At 34.9% G+C, this 27,726-nt stretch overlaps 1 protein-coding gene across 1 annotated transcript in view; it reads left to right on the top strand.

Annotated features, from left to right (window-relative positions):
* PIK3C2G (phosphatidylinositol-4-phosphate 3-kinase catalytic subunit type 2 gamma) overlaps positions 1–27,726 on the top strand; it is a gene marked incomplete at its 3' end in the record, with an annotated part of 306,003 nt that overhangs the window by 84,859 nt on the left and 193,418 nt on the right. The window contains exons 8-13 of the mRNA XM_084877162.1: positions 5,137–5,207; positions 6,677–6,740; positions 11,339–11,461; positions 16,169–16,202; positions 20,694–20,889; positions 22,316–22,438. Coding sequence (XP_084733288.1) covers positions 5,137–5,207; positions 6,677–6,740; positions 11,339–11,461; positions 16,169–16,202; positions 20,694–20,889; positions 22,316–22,438 — 611 coding nt within the window. The remainder of the gene's footprint in view (positions 1–5,136; positions 5,208–6,676; positions 6,741–11,338; positions 11,462–16,168; positions 16,203–20,693; positions 20,890–22,315; positions 22,439–27,726) is intronic.

Genomic DNA, 27,726 nt, shown 5'->3' with positions numbered 1-27,726 from the left:
TCTACTGGAAAAATGTATGTGGAACTTGTTAAGGTTTCAAACTATCCATGAATCCACTAGAATGTGAATGTAATAGAAAATGTGAAAAGGATATCATTAAAGGAAGAGAAGAAAAACAACCCTTTCTATTTGAAAATGGTTTATGTCTGAGTCCACACAGTTGAAATCGGGACAGATTAATATTCATAATAAATAATAACACTACCTAGGAAGGAATGACTGTGCTTTAATGACACTGTTTCATGCTGTTAGATACGAATTCCATTCCCTGTGTGATGACTTCAGCTCGCTCAAACCCAAATTGCACAGTATGCAGTGAACTTTGATATGTTGGCAGTTTTTATCTGTAGAATATTCCAATTACCTGCTTTAAGCAAAAATCCCAGCACCCTGTCATTTACATCAGATTTCCAGGGCAGAGCTCTTTTCTTTTTCTTCCTACTTGGAGGTGTTTCATCATAAAAAGTGTCAGATGGTACATTAGGCTGCAATGTATCTATGTGGAATATAACATAATGAGGCCAAAAGAGAGTTGAAAAGAGAGTTGTTTAGAAATATCTTTTGGAACTGGCTACCTAACTCAGCCAGTGTTGACAGCTTCAGGGCTGTGCATCTGAAATCTCCACAAAGAAACATGATAAAGCAAAGCTAATACCCTCCATATTAATAAGTCTGAAATGCTTCCCATTGTCCTCAATGTTGACAAAGAAGCTGAAATCGTTTCATTTCAACACCAAAGAAGAGGGAAAATCTATGATTTTAACTTCTACTCTTGTTTAGAAGTTGTGTGGTACTAAAGAAAAGAAAAAAAGGTATCTCATTCATATAAATTCACAGATCCGTAACATTTCAGTTACATGTAAATTGAGGTTTATTCTTAAATCCCCATAACTCCATATATTTTATGTCTGGGACTTGAACATTTCTGTTATGAGTGTTGACGATATTATATTGAGTGTTTACAATAATTCTATATGGCACATACTATTTAAAATAAGAAAATGGCCCTGGCTGGTTTAGCTCAGTGGATAGAGCATTGGCCTGCAGACTGAAGGGTCCCAGGTTTGATTTCAGTCAAAAGCATGTACCTTGGTTTCAGGCACATCTCCATTAGGGGGTGTGCAAGAGGCAGCTGATTGATGTTCCTCTCTCTCTATCCCTCTCCCTTCCTCTCTAAAAAAAAATCAATAAAATATATTTTTAAAAAATAAGAAAATTAATCACATGCATGCAGCTGAGTGAATTCCCCCAGATCATATTCATGGAGATGGTGGGCAGAAGAGCATGGATTTGAGCCCAGTCAATGAGTCTTCATAACCCAGACCTTATGCTAGCAACTCAACGTACTCAAGAGTTTTAGCTGTGAGTTTCAGGACAATCGGACAAAATTCTAGCTTTTTATATTTTTCTATGTTTTATTTTGTTTTCCACAGCTCTATTCACATGCCCCAATGTCTTGAGCATAATAAGTGTTCGGTGATAATTGCATTAAGTGCTGCACATTGTTAGCAGAGTTTTACATGTATTTATTCACAATACTACACAGAGAAAAAAGTAATAGTTACTATTATTTTCCTTCTTATATAAATAGAAGTACTTTAAAAGTTTATTTGAATGGCCCAATGTCTTACAGCAGAGCTAGTCTCATCATAGAGCTCACTATATCTTAATGACAGCCAATATAGCATCTTTGAATTGTTGTCATCACAATTGTTATATCCAGAGACAAGCATATAGTCATCTCTGGATTTAAATTATAGTTGTCGAGAAATGACTGCTCTTCAAATTGTCATTTGGATCATAGCAGGAATTAAGTTACATGGTTATTTTTTTTTTATGCCTCAAGGTTCAACTTATGAATCATTATTCCCCACAATGAATATCACCAATTCTTGCTTAACTATTATAATTCAACAACTTATAGGTAAAGAGTATAAATGATTTTTTTCTCATCCACACTTTTCATGGCAGTGACACTGTTATTTAAAAACTGATAACATGCTTGATGGCATAAGTATCTGTATATTCACCATTCACTCATATGTACTGTGTAACTGCTGTGGAGTAGGCCCTATACTAATGAGTAGAGCAGTGATCAAAATCAACAAGAGGGCTTAGTATCCAGGGCATTCAACTGGCTTTGACTCTCAGTTAAGAGCAGTGGCAACCTTCACATAGACTATGAAAAAGGAATTCCATGTTTCCATCTTCCCAAATCCTGGCTCTTCCAGGACATTTTTAACATCACATTTCAAGAGAGAAGACATATTTTATTAAAATCTATTAGAGTTTACTTCCAAGTACTATTGTAAGTATATTATATGTTACAAACCTAACAATTTGTTAATTCAATAAATATTTATTGAGTGTTTTTTACATTCTATGTATGTGGTATTTGCCTTTAAAGATCTTATATAGTGAAGAAACAGTTTAGTGAACCCCCTTAACATTTGGAATTATGTCTTAGGATACATACTGTATATGCACTGACTATTACTCATTTGTTCATTGAACAAATAATAATTGAGCATTGACATTTCAGTACTCGTTCTAGAATGTTGAGTTCACATCCTAGTAAAGGAGACAGACAATAAGGAAATATACATAAAGATTCAGATAGAAATATGTGCTTTGAAAGGAAGGATAGCTATGCTTTTAGAGTCTGTGCAAATGAAAAGGAAGTCGTGTTGATAGATATTTTTATTTATACATTCTAGAGAATATAGGCTTAGCTTTGACCACAAGATATAAGGAGTGTTAAATTTATTAATTTGGCATCTTGTTTAAAAGCAGAGATTCTGGATTCATATTGCAAAATTGAAATATTTGCTCTTCAACATATCATTAAGCTCTCTACACCTGAATTTTATCATTTAAAAGTGTGGATAACAATAGTACTTACCTAATATGGTTACTATAACAACTCAACTAGGAAACATAAATGAAAAGCTTAAATCAGTTCCTGCACTAAGTCAGGACTATATAAATATTAGTTGTTGATTTCATAAAATTAGGGTGTTATGCTATATGTTATTTTAATCTTTTTCTATTAAACTAGTATATATGATAAGAAGATAATGAATGTTCTTTCATTATTCTATTTTTAAAGTGCTGTCAACATTTTATGTGATTTTCATAAATTTAGGTGTAAGAAAAAATTATAAACCATTATATCTTCTTCCTAGTAAAACAACGTAAACTTGATAATATTTTTATATTATATTAAGAATATGAACAGTATTATTATACTATTAAATATAATGATAGCATTGCCTTTCAGTAGATATTTCAGAATTCTAAAAGGCATTACAAAGCTCAGTTAATCTCAAATTCCTTTTTTATTTTAAACTTGCTTGTGTTATAATAAATGAGGAAATTTAATTCTTCTTCCACTACAGTATTCATAAAACAGGTTGACAGTCTTTAGAAATCATTCTAGATTTTCAAATGTCAAAATTCTCATCTTGATGTAATGTGAATGATTAAGACTTTTCTACCAAAAAAAATTGTTCTCCCTCTTTCCATCTCAAATTTGATCAAAAGTCTTACCAGCATAGTATATATTAATCATAAATTAAAGATCTCTTTCTAGCTCAAGGAAATATTCACAGAGCATTTACAGCAAAAGATTTTTGTGTGAAAAAAATGCTTTAACTTTTCCCTTAAGATGAAAGTATGGCCTTCAGTTTTGGAATAAAGTACATCATATATTCCATGGACAACTGCTTAAATTTTTCTCCAACTTATTGAGCTGCTTTAAATAAAAATTTTTTCTCTTGTAAATTACAGTATTAGGAAGGTCACCGTATATGAGCGAGCGTGCGCACGCGCGCGTACACACACACACACACACACATAAAATCATCTCTAGAAGCCAAGTTCACTTGTTATAAAATAAATATTAGTATGCTATACAGAAAAATGCAAATAAATAATGTTACTCATATACTTGTTTTGATTTTAACTTCTGAAAGAATTCAAGTGCCAAATATTACAGTTTAGATCTTTCTCTTTCTTGGCTCCAGTTTTAACTTTTTATTTTGCTTCCCCTTACTGTCCTTTCCATATCTAAAGTTTAGATTTTGCTATTGCAGAAAAAAAAAATGTCTTTAACATTATCACACTTTCAAATGTACTCATCCCACTGACTATAAATTCCTAGGAAGTACACCTCATGTTTTCAATTTCCTTAGCATTTTTACAGTGTTTTCTTTAATAGCATGAACTCAACGTATGTATTATAGTGATGAGCTGATTCTGTCCATGTAAGTTAGCTTCCCTATATAAAAGTTAATTTATCTTTAACCTTAATCCATATAAAGATGTTCCTTATGTCAGAAGCTCCAATTGGCGGTTTTTAAAATAGACTGTGTTTATATTGACATACAAGATGGCATGCACCCCATTAAAGGAACTCAGCTCCCAAACTCAACGCCCCGTGTGGTGAAATAGTGTATTGCATTCTCTGCAGAAAGGGTTTTCATGAACATTCTTGCAGAAGCATTCAAGGAGTTCTGGTGTGAATGTGGGAGCACATGCACATGGATCATAGGATTGATAATTTACATGAGTTGTTCCTGCTCCTCTCTGGAGAATGACCATAATTCCACCTGATAACTCCTGGGATTTATATCTATCGGCAGTTTTAAATCATTAGCACAATTAAATGTTCATGAAATGCAATGTTCTCAACCCTTTGGCAGCAAGATGTGGTAAAGCTGAAAATGGAGGTGTTCATTCTGTGTTTGTGGCCAATCTGGCAAGATGTCAGGTCTCACACCTCCCTGGCATCTGTGGCCTAAGTGCAACGAAAATGCACACATGTGTGCGAGGTGTCTAAATGCTGCCTTCCAGGCAGGATAAGTTAATGTTTGACCTTGGGGACATTGGGATGTCCTCCAATTGTCCTTGAGGTTTCTCTCCAACTAAAGCTAGCTCTCTGTTTTACTTTTGCAAAGAATGCTCCTTATACAGTTAAGGAGAGTCTTTGTAAGGTCTTTAAAACAAAGTATTAAGATGATGAATGAGGGTTATCAACGAGGTGAATTAAATGACAGCAGGAAGTTACAGGGCTATTTTTATCTGGTACTCATTCCTATTCACTCTATAAATATTAATATATTCTGCTGTCGACAGCATGAAGATGACCACAGTCCATTTTTTCTGAACCAACTTCTTGAATTTATGCACATTTGGAAAATATCCAGGTGAGACATTTATTTCCGTTCCAAGACTACCTTCTGACTGAGCCCTCAAGTGCCGAATCACAGTTCTCAAGGGATTGTAAAAACCATTCTTTCGCTAGTACCTCAGAAGCTATTGTACTTTTAATAGATACCTCCTTTTGGCAAACTCTGTTAATAATTACCTATTCCTCGCAGTTATTCAGATACATTTGAAGAGCTGCTAACACCTTCCAGAATAACCTAACACTCATTTGAAAATACCTCTGCTACCACTTATTACATTTCCAATGACTTTTTTCACATTCATCTTGTGAATTTGAGTTTGCATGTGTCACAAATCTCTGTATAATGGCATTGCCATACTTGGAAAGTCACCATCTCCTGCTTTAAATCCCTCTCTGAAAATACCTAGTATATCACAAAGGAGTGTGGGTTCAAATTGGAAAACTCAAGTGATAACGAATGAGCGTATGTTAATTGATTCCAATGTCTTAATGTATGCATGTATTGTTTGAAAAATTAAACCTAACTCAGAAGCTAGCTTGGGAGAAGATACCAGTGGTACAGCATGGGTTTATCCGGAATGAATGTTTTTCTAAGTTGAATGAGCAGATAATGGGGTGTGGGAGGTATAGGTATTAAATCACTGAAGAAAAGCCTGCTGTAAAAGTAAGATGAGTTAAAATTGATTTTAGTAACTATCACTTCATGGCGTTGTTAGCCATTTTGCATACATTCTCTCAGGTGATTCTGCAGTTCTGGAATTTGAAGTTAAATAACTTAACTTAGTTCTTTAATGGCAGGACTGAAATCAATGCTGTCGGAAATTTGCAAAGGCCATATTCTTTTATTAAACTATTCTGTCTTTCCATGCATGCCTCTCCTTTTTCTGCCAAAATATTCAGCCTAAGACCATATGATTATATAGAATGAGTAGGATTATAGAGAACTTTTGAGAGGTGTCCTGTGAAGCCCATGGCACATTCTCTGTGGTCACCTGAGCTAAGTTCACCATGTGTCCCTTCTGTTGGAGTTGAGTCTTGATTGCTGTTGGCACGTCAATGGAAGTGATTGACCCACAAGCCAATTGGTTGTGAGGACTGGCCTTGAATACATTGAAGGAGCTGCTGGGCAGGGTTTGACCCTCCAGAGCAGGATTCACTTTAACAGTGCTCTGGGACCTGCCAAGACTGCCCTCTGGATGTGTCATTCATTGGGGTAGTTGGGTAGTAGTCAGGAATGGTCTGAAACCGGCCACTGGGTATATTGGTTCTGGGGCCTGATAAGGGGAGCTGTGGTGTAGGCCAAGGTCAGCCATTTTATGCCTCCTGGAGTCCCTGGGTATATGGGATACAGAGTGATCTGCATTTATCCTTTTAAAAAATAGTTTGCTATAGGATCATAGACAAAGAGAACTCATGATAAATGTGCTAAAGGTAATATATTTTCCCACCCAATTTTAAACAAAGTTGTTCTTTTTTTCTTTCCAGACAGTGCCTCTCAACAATAATAAAAAAATATGACTCTCACCTGAAATACCTATTGAAAACTCAGGTATTAACTTTTGTTAATTTATCAACTCGATAAGCATTTATTAAGCATCTACCCTTTTTCTAAAACTTTGCACGTTTCTTAAGATATGAAGGTGAATAAAACAGAGTATCTACACTTGAGTGGCTTCCATTCTATCATGACAAAACAGACAAGTAAATAGATGTGTGTAATGAAATATCATTGGTCCCAGGTAAGACCTATGTCTATACAGGACACCTGAAAGGAGTTATCAATTTTACTTGTTTGATCTAAATGTTGAAAAGTGAGTAGTATGTCAGTCAAAGAAAGGGCATAGTGAATGAAGGTAGGAAGTAGGCATAATTTTTAGCAAAGAGGAACATGAACAATAGCACTTAGGAAACAGCCTGGTGTGATTAGGAAACTGTATGAAACTTGCAATGGCTACCATTAGGTTTTCAAGGTGATAGCCTGGAAAGAGACCAGCTGAAAGGGGCAAATGGGGCCAAATTATATAGGATCTTAAGGACATATTTTTGACAAATTAAATCTTTTCTAATTTATCAGGTGATATGCAGAGCAGTAGAATGACAGATGAGTGATTAGAGGAGCATTTGATTAGCCCAGGTGATGAGGGCATTGACGAAAGCTCCACTATAAGGATGGGTAGGAGGGAACAGATTCATAACAGGTGAAAATGTATAATTTACATGAAAGACTATGAGTAACAAAATAACAGGTTGTCTAAAATACCCGCAGATTCCTGGCTGTTAACTGACTCCATGAGGAGATCAATTCACTAATACAGTGAGGAGAAAAGTTAGCTTGGCATGGAAAATTGAGGGATTCAGTACAAGACTACTGAGATTTGGTCAAGAACTGGGCATCCACATTGTGATCACCACGAGGCAGGTCATTTCTTATTGCTTGTTCTTCTAAGGAAGGTTAGCCTTCCACAGATGAAACATTCTATCATTACAGAAAATTGCATAAGAGAATGTTTTTATAACAAGTGAGGGCTACTTTTTTCATTAAACAATTTGACTCCTGATATATAAGAAGTAACAACTTCTTATATTATATTTTTAAAATATATTTTATTGATTTTTTGACAGAGAGGAAGAGAGAGGAATAGACAGTTAGAAACATCGATGAGATAGTAACATTAATCAGCCGCCCCCTGCACACCCCCTACCAGGGATGTGCCTGCAACCAAGTGCATGCCCTTGACCGGAATCAAACCCGGGACCTTTCAGTCCGTAGGCCGGCGCTCCATCCACTGAGCCAAACTGGTTTCGGCTACTCTTATATTAATGAACGGAAAAGGTTTATAAAAATAACAAATTATGTTTCTTGATATAGATACCAAATTCATGTGTGAATTTCACAAAAGTATGTAAAGATATGGTGATGAGAAATACATAGCTGATATTCCTTCCCCAAGAATAATCTCCTCACTCTAATTCCATTTTTCTTTTTTTTGAGCCTGGCCTGAATCTGGAAATTTAAAATGTGGAATATGAAAATAATTCAAAAGTAGATTGTTTTAAGTCTCCGAAATGTGTCATAATTAGTTCTTCTTTCAGATTTCTCTTCACCTTTGTGACATTCTCTACCTTTGTGATAATGTAGAATTTAAAATTTACCATTTACCCAGGACAATTATTATTTTATTCCCAGATCATTTATGTATCTTGACTATATGTTGACAGATTTTTGAGGTTATGGCAAACTACTTACAGATGAATTTTAATGATCAAAATGCCAAATGTCTCTGTACTATTCATGTATCATAGACGTCTTTTTATATACAAACCCATACACACATACACAAACCCATACATACATGAATTGTTGGAAATCTGTTAACAGTTCTTATTTTCCAAATTCAGGAGTTTGATCATATTACTCATCTATGAAGAACCCAATATTTCCACTTTGAAAGAAGCCATTGACTATTGTAAATTTTTAAAATATGACTTAAAACTTGGCAAAACATCAAAGAAATGGTATCTTTATATCTCTACTGGCAAATAGTTATCATCCACATCTGAATTATTTTATAAGTAGGCCACAGTGTCTGAGATTTTCCAGATGAACTCTATGCGAAACAATGAGCTTTTTAATGAGATTCTAACGCAGAATCAATAGTAAATATCTGAGAAGTGAAGATAGACTGTGATATTATCAATTCACAATTTCGGACTTTCTATTTATTTGAAAAGTGAAATAAGTAGCATTTCATCAATGTCAAAAGCAGTATTGAATTGAAAAAGAATGTGGTTTTATATTTCCCAAACTTAGCTTATTACACATATTTTGAAAAATTTATATATATATATATATATATATATATATATATATATATATATACAGGCTGACGAAATATTACTGAATATCAATGTTGATATTTTAAGTTTCTAAATATTTTCTTTCTTTAGCAAAGATTACTTATCATTTTTTAGTGTTTTGTTATTGTTAATCCTCATTTGAGAATATTTTTCCATTGGTTTTTAGAGAAAGTAGAAGGGAGGGGGGAAAACACAGAGAGAGAAACATGATATGAGAGAGACACATCAATTGGTTTCTTCTGCATGCATGGAGCCTGCAAATGAATATGTATCCTTGACCAGAATTAAACCCAGGACCCTTTAGTCCGCAGGCTAACACTTGCCCACTGAGAAACCAGCTATGCAGTTAATTAACGTATTTTGAACTTGACTTATTTCAGATTGGTCATGATGAAAGAATGTTTCGCTAACATATTGTTTGATGCAAATTACTACACTGTTTAGTCACTAGGATGAAGGGAAATGGAAGTCAGAACCGTGCTCTGAAGTTGCTGATGTTTTATTTGAAGGCACAGTATAGTCACATAAATAACATACATAGAAAGGTATTTACACAGAGCAAAGCAGTGTAAAAGCAGACTTCAATCAAAATGTATCCCAATTAAATCACATCTTCTTACTTTAAGCTCATTCATTGAATATATGTTAACATTTTTGGAATTCTGATTGTGTCTTTCACAGTATTAAATTAAATTTCTTGTAGCTATTCTTCATGGGTTTCTATCATTATTTTTCAGTGTTTATAAAATCATATTTAAGAGAGACTGGCAACATGTAAAAGAATGTTTTCCAACAAAATAACAAAATTGTATCCCTTAATATAATATCCATTTTGTGTACATTTATTGATAATGTTTTGGTAAAAAATGATCTAGAATGAGCAAAGTTAAAGTCTTTCTGGGAGTTGGGAATGCAGATATCTGAGTGAAAACAGAAAGGAAAAACATTTCACACCTGTTTTGCATAAACTGTCTTAATCCTCCATTGAAATTGCCGTTATTCTGATCACTGAGCTGACATGTTTTAAAAAGCCACCATTATTAATTATATAGCCAGAGTACATAAAAATACTGTAGAAAGTAAGGTGAGTTAACACAGAATTAATGAAGAAAATATTTCTCAACATATTCCTGATAATACAGAAAAGAATAATACCAAAAGAGAACAGATTTTTTAAAAAATGAAATCCAATTTAGCACATGTGAAAAAAGAGAAATAAAAAGACTAATGAAAGGCTCCTAGAAGTGTGACCATAAAAATCTGTGTATAACTGTCTTAAGTGCAGCCAACAATTTTGATTTTAAGAAGAGTTGGTCACTACTGTAGATTATATTTGTCATCAGTAATTTTTTGAAACATCAATTGTTTGAAGAATAGTATAATCAAATGATTACTAAACAATCCAGCACCGAACTTCCTTGTCCCAAGTTTGTTCTGAACACTGAATGTGATTTTTAATAATTTTGTCCTCCTGTACACTGCTTACAAAATCAGACGCATTCCAAACATTTTCATGGGTCTGCTGTCAGTCGCCTTGTTTTCAAAGTTTTTTGCAGAAATCAAACATACTCTGTGTCTCCCTCACTTCCTTTTCTTTCCTTTCTCCTCACCAGCCCCCACTTCCCTTTCTCCAACTTTAATATAACTAGAGGCCCAGTGCATGGATTCATGCACATTAAAAGGAAATTAATTAGAAGGTGGCTGGTGGGGTGGGACTCGGCAAGATAGCCTGGAACCAACCTCCCATGGTCCCTCCCTGGCCGACCGCACGAAGGGCATCTGTGAAGTGAGCAGGGTCCCTCCGGCAGGTGGGGGTCTGTCCAGTAGGTGGAGTCCCTCTGGCAGGTGGGGTCCCTTGGCCTGGCCTGTGAGTATCAGGCCAAAACCAGCTCTCTGACATCCCCTGGGGAGTCCCGGAGTGCCAGAGGGCACTCTGCAAAATTGCTATCTCTCATTAGCTTCTGTGTTGTGTCTTTTCCCTAATGGTCAGTGCATGTCATACCTACTGACCAATTGGCCAGTGGGCCGGTCATTTAGCCTTTTATATATATAGATGTTAAACTAGAGTGAGAGCTTATACATATAATCTTGATAGTCCTACTTTTGAGCATTTGCTCTATGAAAATTGTAGCGAGGCCATAGGATAACCAGTTTTGAAAATCTTCACTGTGCATATGAACAACCATATTTTAGTCTATATCCTCTTCATGAAAAGAGAAGTGGTGTAAAGATAAATCAGTGTCCTGTCAATTTAAATAAACTATAAGATATGATTCTTTTCATCTACAGCAAAATGTGGAAAGTATTACTGAAGAAGTTAAAAATATATGCAGTGTTCTTGGATGTGTGGAGACCAAGCAAATTACCGATGCTGTAAACAAAATAAATCTAATTCTTCAGAGAAAATCAGAGGTAAATATACTCATCTATTATACATCAATTATTTTAATCCCAAGTTCAATAATTAATTAAAGAGAGTGAAAGACTGGACTAACTACTGTATATATGTGTGTGTGTGTGTGAGTGAGTGTGCACACACATGCACACAAGTATATTTTAATCATTTGGGAACCATCAAAACAACTCTATTGTACAAAGGGATTTAATTAAATTAAAAGGAAACCTCTTACACCTTTGAAGTTTGTAGTAACAATATAACTTCTGAGACTGAAATCAATCCTACAATCTACCTATATATATGGTAGATTGTTAATCTACCATATATGTAGCTGTTAATGGCTCTGACATGCACCAATATATAAAGGCATGAGTATCTATGAATGCATGGTTAAGCACTTATGTAGAAAGATGTCAGTTTTTGTGACATTTTTTGCAGAATTTGCAGTTCATACTGCTTCTATGATCCCACAACCTGCAATGATTTCCTGTCTTATTTTTTAATTAAAAAAATAAATATTACATGATTTATTTTTTAAGCTCAAAAATCTGATATATGATTAATAGCCAAGGAAAAGAATAGGAAATCTGGTTTGATTAATCCATTCAATCATATTATTCAGTTAGCAGGGAATTAAGCAGGAAGATACACTGAGAGTGATGATTATGATAATAAAAATAAGAAGTCCCTGATAGTACATTGCAATAATAAAATAGTTTCACTAAAATATTATTTAACTTGGGTTTTATTTTATTGCAGTTCTTCCTCATAGCAATGCTGCAGACTAGGTATTTTAATGCTCATTTTATTATTAAAATCAGATGCCTATCCTGCTTGTGCATAGGTCATTAATAGAGATTTGAACCCAGGCCTCTATACACATTCCAGTGTATATGAACCTTTGTAAGAGAAAGATTACCTGCATCTTCACTTGCATGGAAAGGAACAGCACAGATTGTATTACATTAAATAAACCAGCCTTGACATTTCAAAAATTGATTTAGAAAGTGGGCAATTATATTAATATATATAAATAATTGTGCTTATTGTTTCTTTTTTTTAATATATATTTTATTGATTTTTTACAGAGAGGAAGAGAGGGGGATAGGGAGTCAGAAATATCGATGAGAGAGAATCATCGACCAGCTGCCTCCTGCACCGCACACACCCCCCCCCCAGGGATGTGCCTGCAACAAAGGTACATGCCCTTGACCGGAATCAAACCTGGGACCTTTTGGTCCCCAGGCCAACGCTCTATCCACTGAGCCAAACCGGTTTCGGTTGTGCTTATTGTTTCAAATAGGTAAACTATGAAAAAATCAGTAATGTTTTAAAGTTAAACTTTCTATGTTTTATTTTAATTAGAATGTTTTTGTGATTAGCTAGTAATAATGAATATATACAATTATGTACCTTATTTGCATGCATGGGCAGGGAACTTTATGACTCTAAGATTTCCAAGATAAACATTTATCAAAAACTAAAAGCACAAAGCAATGAAGAAATCAACATTTAAACACTATAATCAATAAATCCCAAACTTAAATGTTTCAGATAGACATGCATTTATTTCCTTAAGTGTTTCTTAGTTTGGAAATATCTACTCTTACATTTTCCAATTATGGAAAAAAATGAAGCCAAAATTATCTTTCAAGAAGAAATTGAGTATTTCCTAGTCTTCAAAATTGTTTGTGTATAGATATTAAGATCCATGGTTTTTACAAATGTAACAAGGTAAGAAATCTGATGTGAGTTCATATAATCCAATCATATTTTTCTATTCTGTGTCAGAGTGGGAAAATTATACTATAGTCTTGAAAAACCTAGCACCAATATATTTTGAAAATAAATATCTTGATAAACTCAAAAACTTAGGAATTGTATAATGTTAAAAGAAGCTTTCACTAACTAAAGTTAATCATGATAACAAGGTAGTGAAAATTTACTTTCAACAAACAATTAGTTTCTTTTAGATTATCATGTATTGGAGACATTTTGAATGCCTAAAGTGGATAATAAAATACAAAGATCTTAGTGTTATGCAAACATGACTTAAATTCAAGATCTAACACTGTATATCCTTTGGAAAATTCATTCATTTAGCTGATGTTTAGTTTTAATCATCTCTAAAACTGAAAAAAAAGAATTTGCAGAGTTCTTTCGAGTATTAAAAATATTATTAATTTGTTATATTATCTAAGTATTAGAAAAATGCGGGTAATTAATAATTAAATTCATGTAAAATAATAATAGTGATCATCCTGAAAATAGTGTCTTGATTGAGAGTCATTGTTACTGGAGGTAGTGGGGATGGTGCTGGTGGAAGTTTTTGAGAATTTTCCCCATGTGGCCAGGATGGTGTTAATTCACACAAGCACCACATATGTCCCCATTACCTCAGGGCCATCGATTCCAGCCAGCCTCATGACACGTGTGAGCCTTTGCCAGAGGAGGAGACCAGATGCCTGAATGTGAACACGTGTCTTCCCATCTGTTAAAAACACTCGGTTGTTCATCCATTTTTATGTCCAGCTCCCAGTTCATCAGCTGAAACCAAGGACTGATCAAAGAATGAGGAAAATCTAATTTTAGAAGGAAGCATTTCAAATGATGTTGCAATATTACTAGATAAAAAGCTTTACCTTTAAAACATCCATTTTCTGAAACTTCCTAAAAGAATACAAATGACAATTTTCTCTGACATATCAAACTGTCAATATACTAGTATCTGAAGCCAAAATTATCCTTCAAGGAAAAATTGAGTATTTCCTAGGAAAACTATAAGCAATTCCCATTCTCAAGGAAAGCTCATTCACATTTCACATGTCTTATATACTTTTTGAACACAAAATTATATGTGATTACTGATGCATAGAAATGAAGAAAAGAGTTGACATTTATCAGTGACCAAAATCAATAGTTCGATATATCAATGACCAAAATCAATAGTTTGATATCTTCCAATAAACAGATTCTACTTACTTTAGGCACACTCTAAAAGCCTCCTTATTTTATATCACCTTCATTCAGATTTTTTTGTTCATATATTTTCCCATTCTACCTTAACTATTAACCCACCTACATAGGAAGATTGGCACAATAGTAAGCACATTTTTACAGAATGTGTGTGTTAACCAAGTTCAGTTTACAATGCCAAAGTAATCAGTCTATCCAGCCACCACGAGCCAAGACTAAAGAAATACTGACACAGATGAGTCTTCTACCAACTCAGTCAAACTTGAGAAGCTTTCTTTTCTTGTAGCTACACTTTTTGGTCAACTTGTAAGAGACTATTTCCCTGCCACTCAGGGAAGTAATTAGGTTTTTATTAAATGTAAGTTTGGGCAAGATGAAGAATCATATCGCAAAGGCAGGTGTACTCTAGTTCATGCTCCCACTCAGCACTGGAAACAATTTTCCATCTGTCAAAATTATATTCCAGAATCCCACGTAATATATTTTCACTAAATGCTCATATAATAAATGAACCATAAAGTGAAAAATATGGTCTTACACATTGCTCTGTAGGTGGATGTCATGGTGATTTTAAAATACAAGTTTTTATTTCTGAATAAATTGAATTCCAATTAAGTCAGGCTAACATCTTCTATAGTCTCACACACAGGAATGGGATAAAGATCTTATGTGGAATTATTAAGACTAATGGCTGGAACTAAGCTCACATGAAATATTTTACCCAAGCAAAATGCTGCTGAAAAGGTTCATGTGAATAATGCTTTTAAATGAGTCATATATAAATCAAATTACATTTTAAACATGATAGGAGTATTTTCTCTCTAAAGGAATCCTATAGCAAATTTCTTGTTATATGAAAACAATTATTCCCTAATTTATTTGTTTGAGAAATCAGGCTTTTCATTCATTGGATTTACTTAAAAACAAACTTTCCAAAGCAACATTTAAAAAATTTAGTGTCATTTAACATAGACCTTATTAAACAAATAAATTTGCTTTTGGATTGGAAATCTTATTTTTAGTGAATTTATGAATCACCTTATATAGTTTATGATAATGAAGTTATAACCAATAAATCATAAACCACTAAAATAATCTAGGCCTTCAACAAAAATAACAAAAACAAACCAATAAATAGAGGAATAAACAAAACCACCACAATAATGAATGTAAACGTAAATGACAACAAAATAAATAATTTCAGATAGGTTTTTAAAGATATTATCTCGTGTTTTCTTATCATTTTTTAATCTGCTAAAAAAGAAAGAAATGAAACTACATAGTGAATTTGGATGATTTTGTGCACTTTCATTCAGCACTCTTTTGGGGCAGCCCAATGCTTGCATCTGAATGACTGTTAATAATGAGAATTGAATACATCAAAGAGAAAGAATTAGAAATCCATTTATATCAAAAGATTGGTCACTGCTGTGGAGGGGGATTGAGCATAGGCAATGGAGAACTGTTCTAATCATACTAAAAAGGTTGAGCCTATTCTGGAAATTTCTCTTTAAAAACTCAAATAATCTAGATTGTTCATTACAAGAATTTAGGCTTTTGTTCATATTGTAATTTAGATTTCCTGTTTAATAAGCAACATTTATTTATGACACCAAGAAACACTATGTCTTTTTATCATTTCAGAGAAATTTCAGTGTTTAGATTTTGGATATTATTAGTTTAACTGTTTTGTAAATTTGTTTTCTGAATAATAAGTATGCCTTGCACCTATTTTTCTTTTTTAGAGTTTTCTTCAAAATTCAGAGACTTCAACAAAAGGTAAAACATGCATGTACCCAAATGTGCTTCTTTTTAAGTTATAGAGCCAAAAATAAACAAATTAAAAAAAATGTATCCAAATATATGGTAACACAAACATACACAAATTGTTTTTGAGGGAAAATGCAATGCTAAAACTATTTTTATTGATGAAGCTATTATTCAGAGAGTGAATAACTATCCACACTCTCTAAATTTTTAACCTGACTTTTTTTTTAATATAGTAAAAAACAAGAGATCTATAAAAATGATAGGCTTACTGAAAAATACCCTTATGACCATTTTAAGAAACTGTAAAATGTTCTTTAGTGAATCCTATTTTGGTGTAAAAATGTCAGGAAAGTATCAGGTGTCTTTCTTTAAACTCACTGATTTAAAATTTAAAATTAAGCTCTGTTTGAAAGACCAATCTATCATGACCATCGGAGAATTTGGTTCTGGGATATAGTGTTTCCAGAGGCTCTGAGAAGCCCTAGAACTGCAAGCCTCAGGAGGACTTTGCCTTCACAGAGGATGAACTAGTAGAGGAAAGACTTTGGAATCGGGCAGAACTGGTTTTGAATTTCAACTCTGCCACTTTCTGACTTTATGATCTTAGATAATTAAACTCTTTGATCCTCAGTTTTCCTTAGAAGCATTAAAGATGTAATAATATTTAATGTGCAGGGTGTGGCCAGGGTTGTTCTTCACACAGGCAGATGGTATTTAGCAAATGAACACTCAGTATCTTCAAGACAACAAACTCACATATGCTCAGCTAGCACCCTAGGATTCAGAAGTGATAGGGAAATGCAAATATGAACTGTGACCTGTCCTCCATACTCTTAATCATTGTCAGTAGGAAGTTATGTACAAAGTGACATCCTTTCAACTCTAATTCTCACTGCTCAGAAGAAGACATTCAATTATATTTGAAGAACTGCCACTTCCCATCACAGAGGAGAATGGGATGACAAGGACAGAGAGAAAAAGACCTATGCTAGTGGGAAAATTGCTGTTCCAGGCATTCATAAAACTGCATAACACCACAGAGGGAGGGGAGGTGGTGAGGTGGCCCTCCCCAACAATAATACTAACAAAAGGCTAAGTGATAGAATGTGGAGTGAGCAAGCCTGGGGGCTGCCAACATGGAGCTAGTCCTTTCTTCCTTTCTATTTGGAATGTTGGAATAAAATCCCTTCACTCATAGGGATGTCTTGGGAATTTGGAATGTAATATCCCATAAAACTGCACAGGAATGCTCCCAGAGACTTACATTCTATATACTAAATCATCATAGATTCTAATTAATGTGTTTAATTGCATAAGTATTGTCATTGTTTCTTTATTTCATTATACTAGAACATTTTTTCCCAAAGTAAAATCAGGGGTAATAAACATTATCCCTCCATCTTTTGCCATCAAGCCCAGTATCTTTGGTGCTTAATACATGTCTAATGATCTTTGAAATGCATTCTTCATGAAATGCATTTGGAAGTAAAGCATAATGCATAGACACACATCTCTGTACTGCCTGGAAGAAGCAAATTATAACCAAAGGCTGTATATATTGCCCAAAAAGCAAAGAGTAGAGTTTGAATAAATATTGAAATAATTATGAGTCCCCCAAATATAATATATGCTGGCTCTTGAATTAATGAGATCTCTGACCTCACTTTATGATCTGTTTTGTGTGTGTGTTTATTTGCACAACTTGGGGGATTATTAACAGGGAGTCTGTGCTTCTGCCTCAGAGCACCAACAGTACAAGCCAGGCACCAGGACACAAGATGCTTCTATGAGTGTGTGATTATTTACGGCCTGTTGTTCAGTAGAATCCCTGTGGGTCGGTCTCCTGAGTGTGATGATGCTCCTTTTGGGGCTATTTTATGCTGCCGTCTTGCTCTGTCTCATTAATTGCTACTGCTGATTTCTCAGAGGATTTTAATTAGAGCTCTATCACCAAGCTTGTCCTCACTCGCTATTTCAAATGGCACAATTTTAAAACTTTTAAAGGGCACAATTTTAAAAAGATAGCAAATAAGTAAAATGTGGCCATCAAATAAATTTTCTAGAAAATTACAAAATAGCTAAGTGAATAACAGCACCAGTTGAACAACATAAAACGTTTAGTTATGGACAGAGCTACTGAGGGGCAGGATGTGGGAAGAAGTCCACGCTGAAGCTGACCTCTCTCCTGAGTATCCAAACGCCTGTGCATTGGCACACTGCTGTCCACAAGGGTGTTTGCTGACCACTGTCCCTGCCCAACCCCTGGGATCTGGATAAGAACTGGTGTCCAGGCTGGACCACTGCCAAGCAAGGCCATGCCGCCCATCTTCCTCATCGGGCACTCCCACCACCACTTGGACACTTTCCTGGAAAAGGACTGCATCCTGACCCACTGAGTCTCCAACTTGGAAACTCGGGATTGACGTTTAATGAAACCATTCCTTCCTCCATGTCGGGAGCCACAGAAATCACCCACATCATCAGCAAACACCCGCCAGGCAGCTGAGGGAAAGCACCTGCCTCATGCCACCTCATCCCAGGTCTGAATGGAAGCTGGAGGCTGTACAGTGGTACCAAAAGGGGCCCAGATCTTGAAACCAAATTTTGGAACTACTGGCTCTTGAATTAATGAGATCTGGCTCTTAAATTAATCAGGGCTCATGAGCAGCAGGAGGATGGTTACAAAGTCTTCCTCTGCCACATCAACCTCAACCACTAACTCCATCCCATTGTGCTGCGCCAGTTCCCCTTAAAGGTTGTCTCTCCTCTCCCTCGAATTGTGCAGCGTTTGCCCACCTGGTGGCTCAGGGGCACTCAGTACCCTCAGGGACACGTGGTTGTGATGTCTGACAAGATACCCTGCTTCGCCCACTAAGAAGGACCCTGCCCCTTTGTCTTCCTTCCCCGGGCCCTGCTGTAATTACACCTCATTTTTTCAGTAGGCGCTGGCAGGAGAGAAACATCTAAAATGCAGCATTTTGATACTTATTATTTGACCGGGGATGGAGAAAGGAAACATTCAGTTGAGATCAGACTGATTTTTCCGCATGGTTTTCTGCCATAGTCTCATCTACTGGGATGAGACAGGGGGTTTAAGAAGGCCTGATTCCAGGACTGGGTGAGGCCTGGCAGATGGGACCGGGGGCAGACCCCCACTGAGAGTTCTTTGATCCTGACCAAGCTAGCCATGTGACTCCTGCCCCCTTCTAGATTCTGTCGCCCCAGGCAAGGGGACCAGCGTCGGTCCCGTCCCTATTTTATTCTCCAAGGAGGAGGAAGAGGAAAGCTAGACATTCTTCACATTTCACTGCTTCATACTTTCTTTTCGTTTCTTAAATCCCTTTTGTCACTTGACTATTTGCTGAAGATTGTTGTCATTTGGGTAAAAAATGATGTGTGGGCATTTACATTGGAGTTTCTTCTTCATTTAATTTTTAAAATACTACTATAGTTGAATATCAAAACAAAGTAATTGCAAGTAGTGTGTACTTTGAAGATTCTAATCCTGGGGCCAGTCATTGCTGCCTGCAAAAAGCCAGCAGTGAATGCTGCTCCCTGGCCCATTAAGGGGTTTGACACCGAACCCGAGGATGCTGTTCCCGCCCTCAGAAGCGTCTCCAATGGAATGGTGCCATCTTTCCTGACGTGGATTGAAGGCCACCAGTTCTACCTGGTACATTTCGTCAGACCCTTTTACTTCCTTCCTCTCAGGCAGGAATTTTTCCAGCAAAGAGAGTTTATCAGGAGAAAAAGTCATTCTCAGAAAGCTTACCTTGCATTCCTTAATTAGGTGACTCTTTTCACATGCTGTCATTGAACTGCTAGCCTCTGTTCTTAGTCTTTTTTTTTCTTTCTTTCTATTTTTCTTCCTTCATGACACTTCAGGTCACTTTTAGGAAAAATCGATAAATGCCCTTTAAATAATCAGAGATACAAGTCCAGTAAAACTTCATTTTGATTTTGACTAGATGTAGTAAACATCATAAATCATTCATTTCGAGCTTATTTCAGCTTCTAGCCATGTACTAATACCATTCTCTATTCATAGGAGGGCAAGGTATGCTATGTGTTTAGTGTTTAGTGAATGGTAAATGCCATAGCATAATCAAATTTATTATGAGTAACTTTTAGATGAAATTCGTTAGAAGAACTTATAGGCCATGTAGCAAACATGACCCTTTTTTTTGTGTGTGTGAATTCCAAAAGATAACTTAAAAACGATTGCAAATGACAGAATCCCAAATTAATAATTAACAACTCTGATTTGTGTTAAATGTTGTGCTTCTGAAATTTCTGCAGCTGAATATATGAAAGCCCATTGATTATCAATACTATCAGCACCTAACCCAGGCTGCGTATGGAGGGCCAGATGGCTAATTGGCTTCAGTTGGAGGAGGGTCATATTTTAATTAAATTTTACTTAAATTTTATTATAAAACATTTCAGAGTTATAAATATTGCCCTTCACAGATTATCTAATTTCTATCATTTCCCCCCCAGGCTTGATAGAAAAAGTGACAACTGAACTGTCCACATCCATTTACCAGCTGATTGAAGTCTACTGCAACAGCTTTTATACAGACTTCAAGCCTCTACCTATACCTGCTGTTGTTTCCTGTGTGGATCCTGGGCTCCATCCCCACCTTAGCTTCACAGTATATGCAGCTCACAATATTCCAGAGACCTGGGTGCACGGGTGAGTGGTGGTGAATTTTTCACAAAAGTGTTCATTAATATTTACATAGCTTCTAATTACAGCATAATTTTTCTTGTTCTTATTGGCAAGGGCAAATATTTCAGAAAATTTTAAATGTAATTAGAATATATCTATGCTTATTCTTAAAATCATTTTAAAAGCCTTTTTCCTTAATTAGTAACTCCTTTTCCCTCGAGTCTTCTCCCATTCTCTGTATTAAAAATGACTGCATGTGCTCAATATATTGTTATGGAAATGGAAAATGCTCATCCTATCTTAAAATTTTGTTTTTAAGTTTGAATCTAAATGACTAAAGCCAATTCATAGAAGAGAGAGAGAAAGGGAGAAAGAGAGAGAGATGGGAGAGAGAGGGGGGGGAGAGAGAGAGAGAGAGAGAGAGAGAGAGAGAGAGAGAGAGAGAGAGAAATATCACACGTACAGGAAGAGGAGAGTAATTAAAAATAGGAAAAAAATTCACTCTAATCCCCATCAAGTTGTGACAGTTTGTGAGATCAGTATCTTGATAAGGTGGAAATTAGCCAAAGTTACTTTAATTCCAATAGAAATTAACCACAATTATGCATGGAGCATCACCAGAATTTAGGTTGAATCTATCATGTAGTATTTTCTTGAATAACATAGTTAGAGTAATATTTTTTAATTCCTTATGTTAAATTTATATGATCATGCTGATTAAGGCAATTAAAGTTGTTAAGAAAACAGTTTTGCCAGATAGAATATTCTTGATTTACAGTTTTTCTTTTAGAACTTGGAATATATCAGCCCACTCCCTTTTGACCTGTAAGGTTTCTCCAGAGAAATCTGCTGATAAACTTATGAGATCTCTCTTTTACATTGGTGGGTCACTTTTCTTTTGCTTGACCAACTGGTTATTCACAAGTGTTTGTTTTCAGAGGCCCCACACTGGCACCCATTCCTATTCAGCACTTGAATAGTAACCAGTCACTTGGGTAGATACCAAAATGTCTGAGTGCTGGATATATGTTGCAATCTTCTCTTTTCCATCCCAAGGGAAGGCCAGGAGGTGGGAGCTTCCTTCTGATTTGCTTGGAGGAGGGCCTCTGGAAAATAAATACCATGAATTTTCTTACTGATTTCTATGTGGTTGAACTTTCCTGTGGTGCAGGAGCCTCTTAACTTTTTTCTGGATTGTTCTCAAAGGGAATGATCCATGTATTACTTTTCAATCAGTGTCTCCATTGGGGAAGGAGAATCTGGGGTTTCTTATTCTACTTTCTTGCTGACATCATTCAACATAAATTCTTAAAGTCATTTTTAAATCAAACTTCATGCAAACAAATAGCACTTTACCATTTGACGTTTAACTATAACTATAATTGACCCACATAGAAAATTTGTTTCTGGATAGTTTTCAGCTTATTGAATCAACGTTGTTTCTTTTTAGCTATAAAGCATTTTCGTTTTCCTGTTGGCTTACTTATGCTGGAAAGAAGCTGTTCCAAGTGAGAAACTACAGAAATATTCCAGTGAAAAAATTGTTCTTTTTCTTGGTCAACTGGGATGAAACGTAAGTTTAATCTTTTCTCTGGCAGGATTACTTATCTAATAAATATCAGAGGTTTGTTTATTTTTGTTTAAGTGAAGCATGTGATTTAAAAAGAAATGTTGCCAGTTGATTTGATTAGGTGATGTGATACATAAGCTAGGGCTAACAGATAACTGATTGTTCAACTCAACAGAGTAAAAGTCCATTTAAAAACCTAGACAAGTGTCCAATCCACATTATCTAACTGATCAAAGAAGGAAATTGGAAAAGGGAGGATTATTAACCATTCACAGACTGTGGATAAAAGGAGTACCTCCTATTTGGAGTTGGAGGGAGATAGATTCCAGATATAACAGAGAAGAAAGAAATTACCAAATAACATATGTAATATTCATTTCCCCACAAAAGCCAATTGGTACAAATTTGTTTAAACAATCAAGTATTTTGACAGTAATTACCTGTGCATTGTATAGAATGCCACCTAATTTGGGATGGCTGGCTCCTACTTCCCCATTTTATAAAACTTTATTTTATCAATAAAGACAAGTGCCTTCTTGACATTATCCTGGCCTGCCTCTTCTCCTCTGTTTCCCTCAGCTCAAGCCCTCATTTTAATTAGAATCTCAGGGGACTCATAAACTACCATCTATGACTCTTTTCATGGTTACTGATTTTTTTTCCTGCTGTTCCCATTACACTTACCCTTTATCATTCGGTCATTTTTTCAGGTATCCATTGCTCATTCAGAGTCAATTTTCTTCCCATTTCAAGTAGAAGAAAATGCCTCAGTTCACTCTCCATCAGACCTTTCTGAAAGTCTGGCTTTCTCGAGAGATCATTTGATTCCCAAAATTGTACTTTCCTAACGATAATTGGCACGATTTCTAGAAGTCCTACGATGCTATTAGATGATACCTTTTATCTCACTCTTAGTGTTATCTCAATCAATGCAGACATGTCCTCAGACATAGCATGTGAGCTTCAGTTCTTACATACACCCTGGTTGTTCAATCCCAAAGCAAATCTTCCTTATTCTAGGACTGTGATACCCTTGTCTCGCCTGCTTTGGTTAAGTCTTAATTACTTTGACCAGATGCTTGACCTTCAATTATAAAATCCCATTCCATTGCAGAGTCACTTCCGGTTGTAACATTCTGTAGATGTTTCCAATTCCCATAAGGTAAAATACAAGTTATTTAGCCTAGCACACAAGGCCCTCTGTGGTTTTTCCCCTGCCTGTCTCTGAATCTTCATCTCTGGAGTTAGCTCTACTCTTGCCCCTGTACCCAGTCACTCCCTATCTGATCTACTTACCCTAAATATGAACTGAGAAATTTCACCTCTGCTAGGGGTCCTTCATTTGCCCCCACTGTCCTTGAGAACGCCTAATAAAAAACAATTAGGCATTCTCAAGGACTTTAATACCTTCTCTATAAACCCTTCCCTGTATCATTCCAAAAAGTGGTCATCTTTTTATATTTTTCAATTAGTCAAACCTCAAACTACTCCTTCATGGTCCTCTACTGAATGCATTTGTTTATATAGCTGTTTGTATCTGCTAGATAATAAGATCTTTTGTTACTTTTGTTTTTTAATTTTATTTTAAAATATGCTATTGTATCTTTAACAGCACCAGACAGAATAAGAGGCCAGTAAGTGTATCTGGGCAAATGAATGAATTTTGTGTAATAAGAGACTCCCCAAAAATGTTATCAAGCTCAATTACTAAAATTTGTCTTCTTAACTGATTAAAACTTATTACTGGTTGTTTCAAAAATCATTCATTTTCATATGACAGTTATGTTCCATCATTTAAACAATTTAAGAGAAAAACCTAATTCTAAAGTAAATTTCAAAGAAAAAAATCAAAATAAATTAAAGATAATTAGTGTTGTTGGAATAAGTACTTTGATATATGTTTCTTCTCTTCCTTCAAGACTGCACAATTGTTCTATTTCCTGGGATAACTTATTTGATTTCTCTAATAGTTAGTTACTTCAACCCCAAATTATTTTTGTTTTATATAATTTTCATAAAAAATAGTTATTTACCATTTTCTAGTGCCTGTAGCATTCTTTATATATTTTATTAACATGTGCCATTATACTATAATCAATTGTACATTTCATTATTGTACTATAAATCTACAGACAAAAATTATATTGTTTAATAATATGTGGCATAGAATTTTTGACTACCTATTATATTTTAACCATCATAGTATAACCCCCAAATATATTATCTCATCTCTACTTAAAAACAAAAATATATAGCAGGTATTGTCATATCCATTTTGCAGATCAGCGTATTGATGTTTATAATTATTAATTAACTTTCCCCAAGTTCCACAATCAATAAATTGCCCACTCTGTCTCCAAAGTTAATGTTTTATAGTGATTTCCGAACTGTTTCTTACAACAAATAAAATCTTAGGCAGAGTATTTATTCTAAAATAGTTATCATATCCTAAATTAAAAAGCTTGGCCAGTTTGAGTCAGTGGTTGAGCATAGACCTATAAATCAGGAAGTCATGGTTCAATTCCAGATCAGGACATATGCCCAGGTGCGGGCTCTATTCTCAGTGTGGGGCATTCAGGAGGTATCGAATCAATGATTCTCTCTTTCAATTGATGTTCTTATATCTCTTCCTCTTTGAAATCAATAAAAACATACTTGTTAAAAAACTCTAATCCAGAATTTTTTAGCCTTTTCATCTCATGGCATCCAGCACATATAAACTAAAATTCTGTGGTACACCAAAAAATACATTACAGTTTTTGAAGATTTGACAAAAAAAAAAAAAAAAAAATATATATATATATATATATATATATATATATATATATATATATATATATATATATATAATAAGGTAATTTCCTACCCTTTTTGCTCCATAGTGACTTTTAAAAAAATCAAGTGCCTATATGTACATATAAGGATTTCTGGTACAAAGAATGAACCAATCAGATGCAAGCTTATTATGCCATATAACCAATAAGATGCAACTCTTTTATATGACCTATACTTTTATGTATGCTTTGAGATAGGGCATTCATGCTGTACAGCTATTGTTGTGTTGGCTGTTACTATTTATTTATTTATTTATTTATTTATTTATTTATTTATTTTTACAATCTAAAGGAAAAGAAGTCAGTGCCCCAGACTAGAGTCAGGCATTGCATGTTTTAAAAATTCTTATGCCACGCTGATTGAAAATTGCTAATCTACTTCATTCTCCCACCAGCAGCCACCACCCCTTTCTTTTCTCTGCTTTGTAGTAAAACTCTTCCAAAGAGTTGTCTATATTCACTTTCTTCCATTTTTTTTCTCTGCTCTAAAACATATTCCAATCAGGCTTTCATCACCTCTGCTCATCTGAAATTGCCATTAGAGGCACCAGTGACCTGCATAGTTAAATCTAATGTTTGTTTCTCCGTCTTCATCTTACACATGTACTAGGAATAGTTGTCACTGTTGATCTCACCCTCCATATTTAAATATGCTCCACACTTGTCTCCTACATTCTTCAGCTTTCCTCCTCCCTCATTAGACATATCTTCTCCATCTTGTTTTCTTCTCCCAGACACTGTGCTAATGGTCTTAGCCCTTGAGCCTCTTCTCTGTTGTTGCTATTCTCTATCTTTTATTTGCTCTTATAGTCACATAGCTTTAAATGCCATCTGTACACCAACAACTTCCAAATTTATATCACTAACCCAGGCATCAGTCACAAACTCTACATTTACATATGCAACGTGTATAATACTGAACTGTCGGTCTTATATTCTAAACTTTATCCACCCATAGATGGCCACTGTGGGTGATCATTTTCAGTTCCAGTTATTTGGGTCAAATCCTTAACCTCAATCTCCTGCTCTCGGACACTGTGTGCAGGAAATCCTATTGGCTCTCTCAAGACGTTTCTAGGAAATTACTTCTCATCATTTTCCTTGGTCTCAACCATCATCATCTCTCTCCTCTATTACCACAGTAGCCCAATAATGGTCTCCCTGCTTCCCATGTACCTTGATAATCCTTTTTACACAGCAGCTAAAATGACCTTTTCTAAAATGTAAGTCAGGTCATGTTTAAAAATCCTGAATTGACTTCCTGTTTCACTCAGACAAAAGTCAAAGTCCTTACAATGGCCTATTGTTATATGTCAGTATTAAAGGAGAGTTCTAAAATATGTGACTTTTTAAATCTCCTATTTCACTATTAAAAATTTACTGGGACTTTAGGAAAAGTATCTCTTATAGAAGAAAAATTGTTTAAGGAAAATTTAATGTTCACTCATTTTTCAGTAGTAGAGTAAGGAAAATATATGGTTAAACCTCAAGGTCAGTGCCAGCTGCTTGGATAAAAAAAAAAAAAAAAAAAAAGCAATCTGAAATCTGACTTCACTTATCGAGTTGCCCCTTAAAGTATTTTTCTTCCTTTCTTTGTCCAAAAGTTCATTCCTTTGATTTTTCAATAGCCATGTAGAAGTTGCAAGAAAAGATTTCCCAGTGAATGTGAGATTATTCTGGCTTTAAAAATCCATGTGTATTCAAGAAATAAATAACTATTTAGGAAGCGTGTATTCTTGCCCCAGAAGAATTTATTTTCATTAATAAAAGATGACAGAATGGAGATTGGCAGTAACTATCCACTGTAACCTATCAAATTTTTGTCATTTTTAATATAAAAAGCTCACTAATATGTGAAGTTATACATGAAGAAGCCAGACTCAATAGGAAAAAAGAACATTCTAGATTATCTGAAGAATAAAGTGAATTTATAGCTTCCATTCTTACACAGAAATATGAAACCTGAATAGAAAGCCAATTACAAGTAAAAGAGAGAACATTCAGGAAATTACTGTGCATTCCACAGGATCATTAACATCTTGTATTGATTTTCAGAGCTTCTTTTAGGTTTATAAATATGCTAATATTATCTTAAATAAATATTTTGAGCATTAAGGAATATGAAATAAATACTTTCAATTTTAGCTATCTAAACATTTAACAATTTAATTTTTAGTAATATAAATTTTATTAATCTTTAATAATATAATTTATTTACCCTACTGATTGAATAATAAATATAATGCTGGTATACAACCTACCCTTTTCCACATAAAGTGTTTTGCAATTTTCATTCCATATTATGGGTAAGGAAAAGCCAGGCTTAAAAAGATTAAATTCATTGCTCAAGGAAGAACATCTTATTGGTCATGGAGCCACTATTTAAATGCAGTTGTATCCAGGTCCAAATCTCTGACTCATCCTCTCCACACACAGTTTACATATTGACATCTCAGA

This window comes from Pipistrellus hanaki (assembly GCF_964339955.1).
Source record: "Pipistrellus hanaki genome assembly, chromosome: 3".
Lineage (NCBI taxonomy): Eukaryota > Metazoa > Chordata > Mammalia > Chiroptera > Vespertilionidae > Pipistrellus > Pipistrellus hanaki.
Note: the sequence above shows the minus strand (reverse complement) of the source record. Positions and strands in the feature narration are given on the sequence as shown.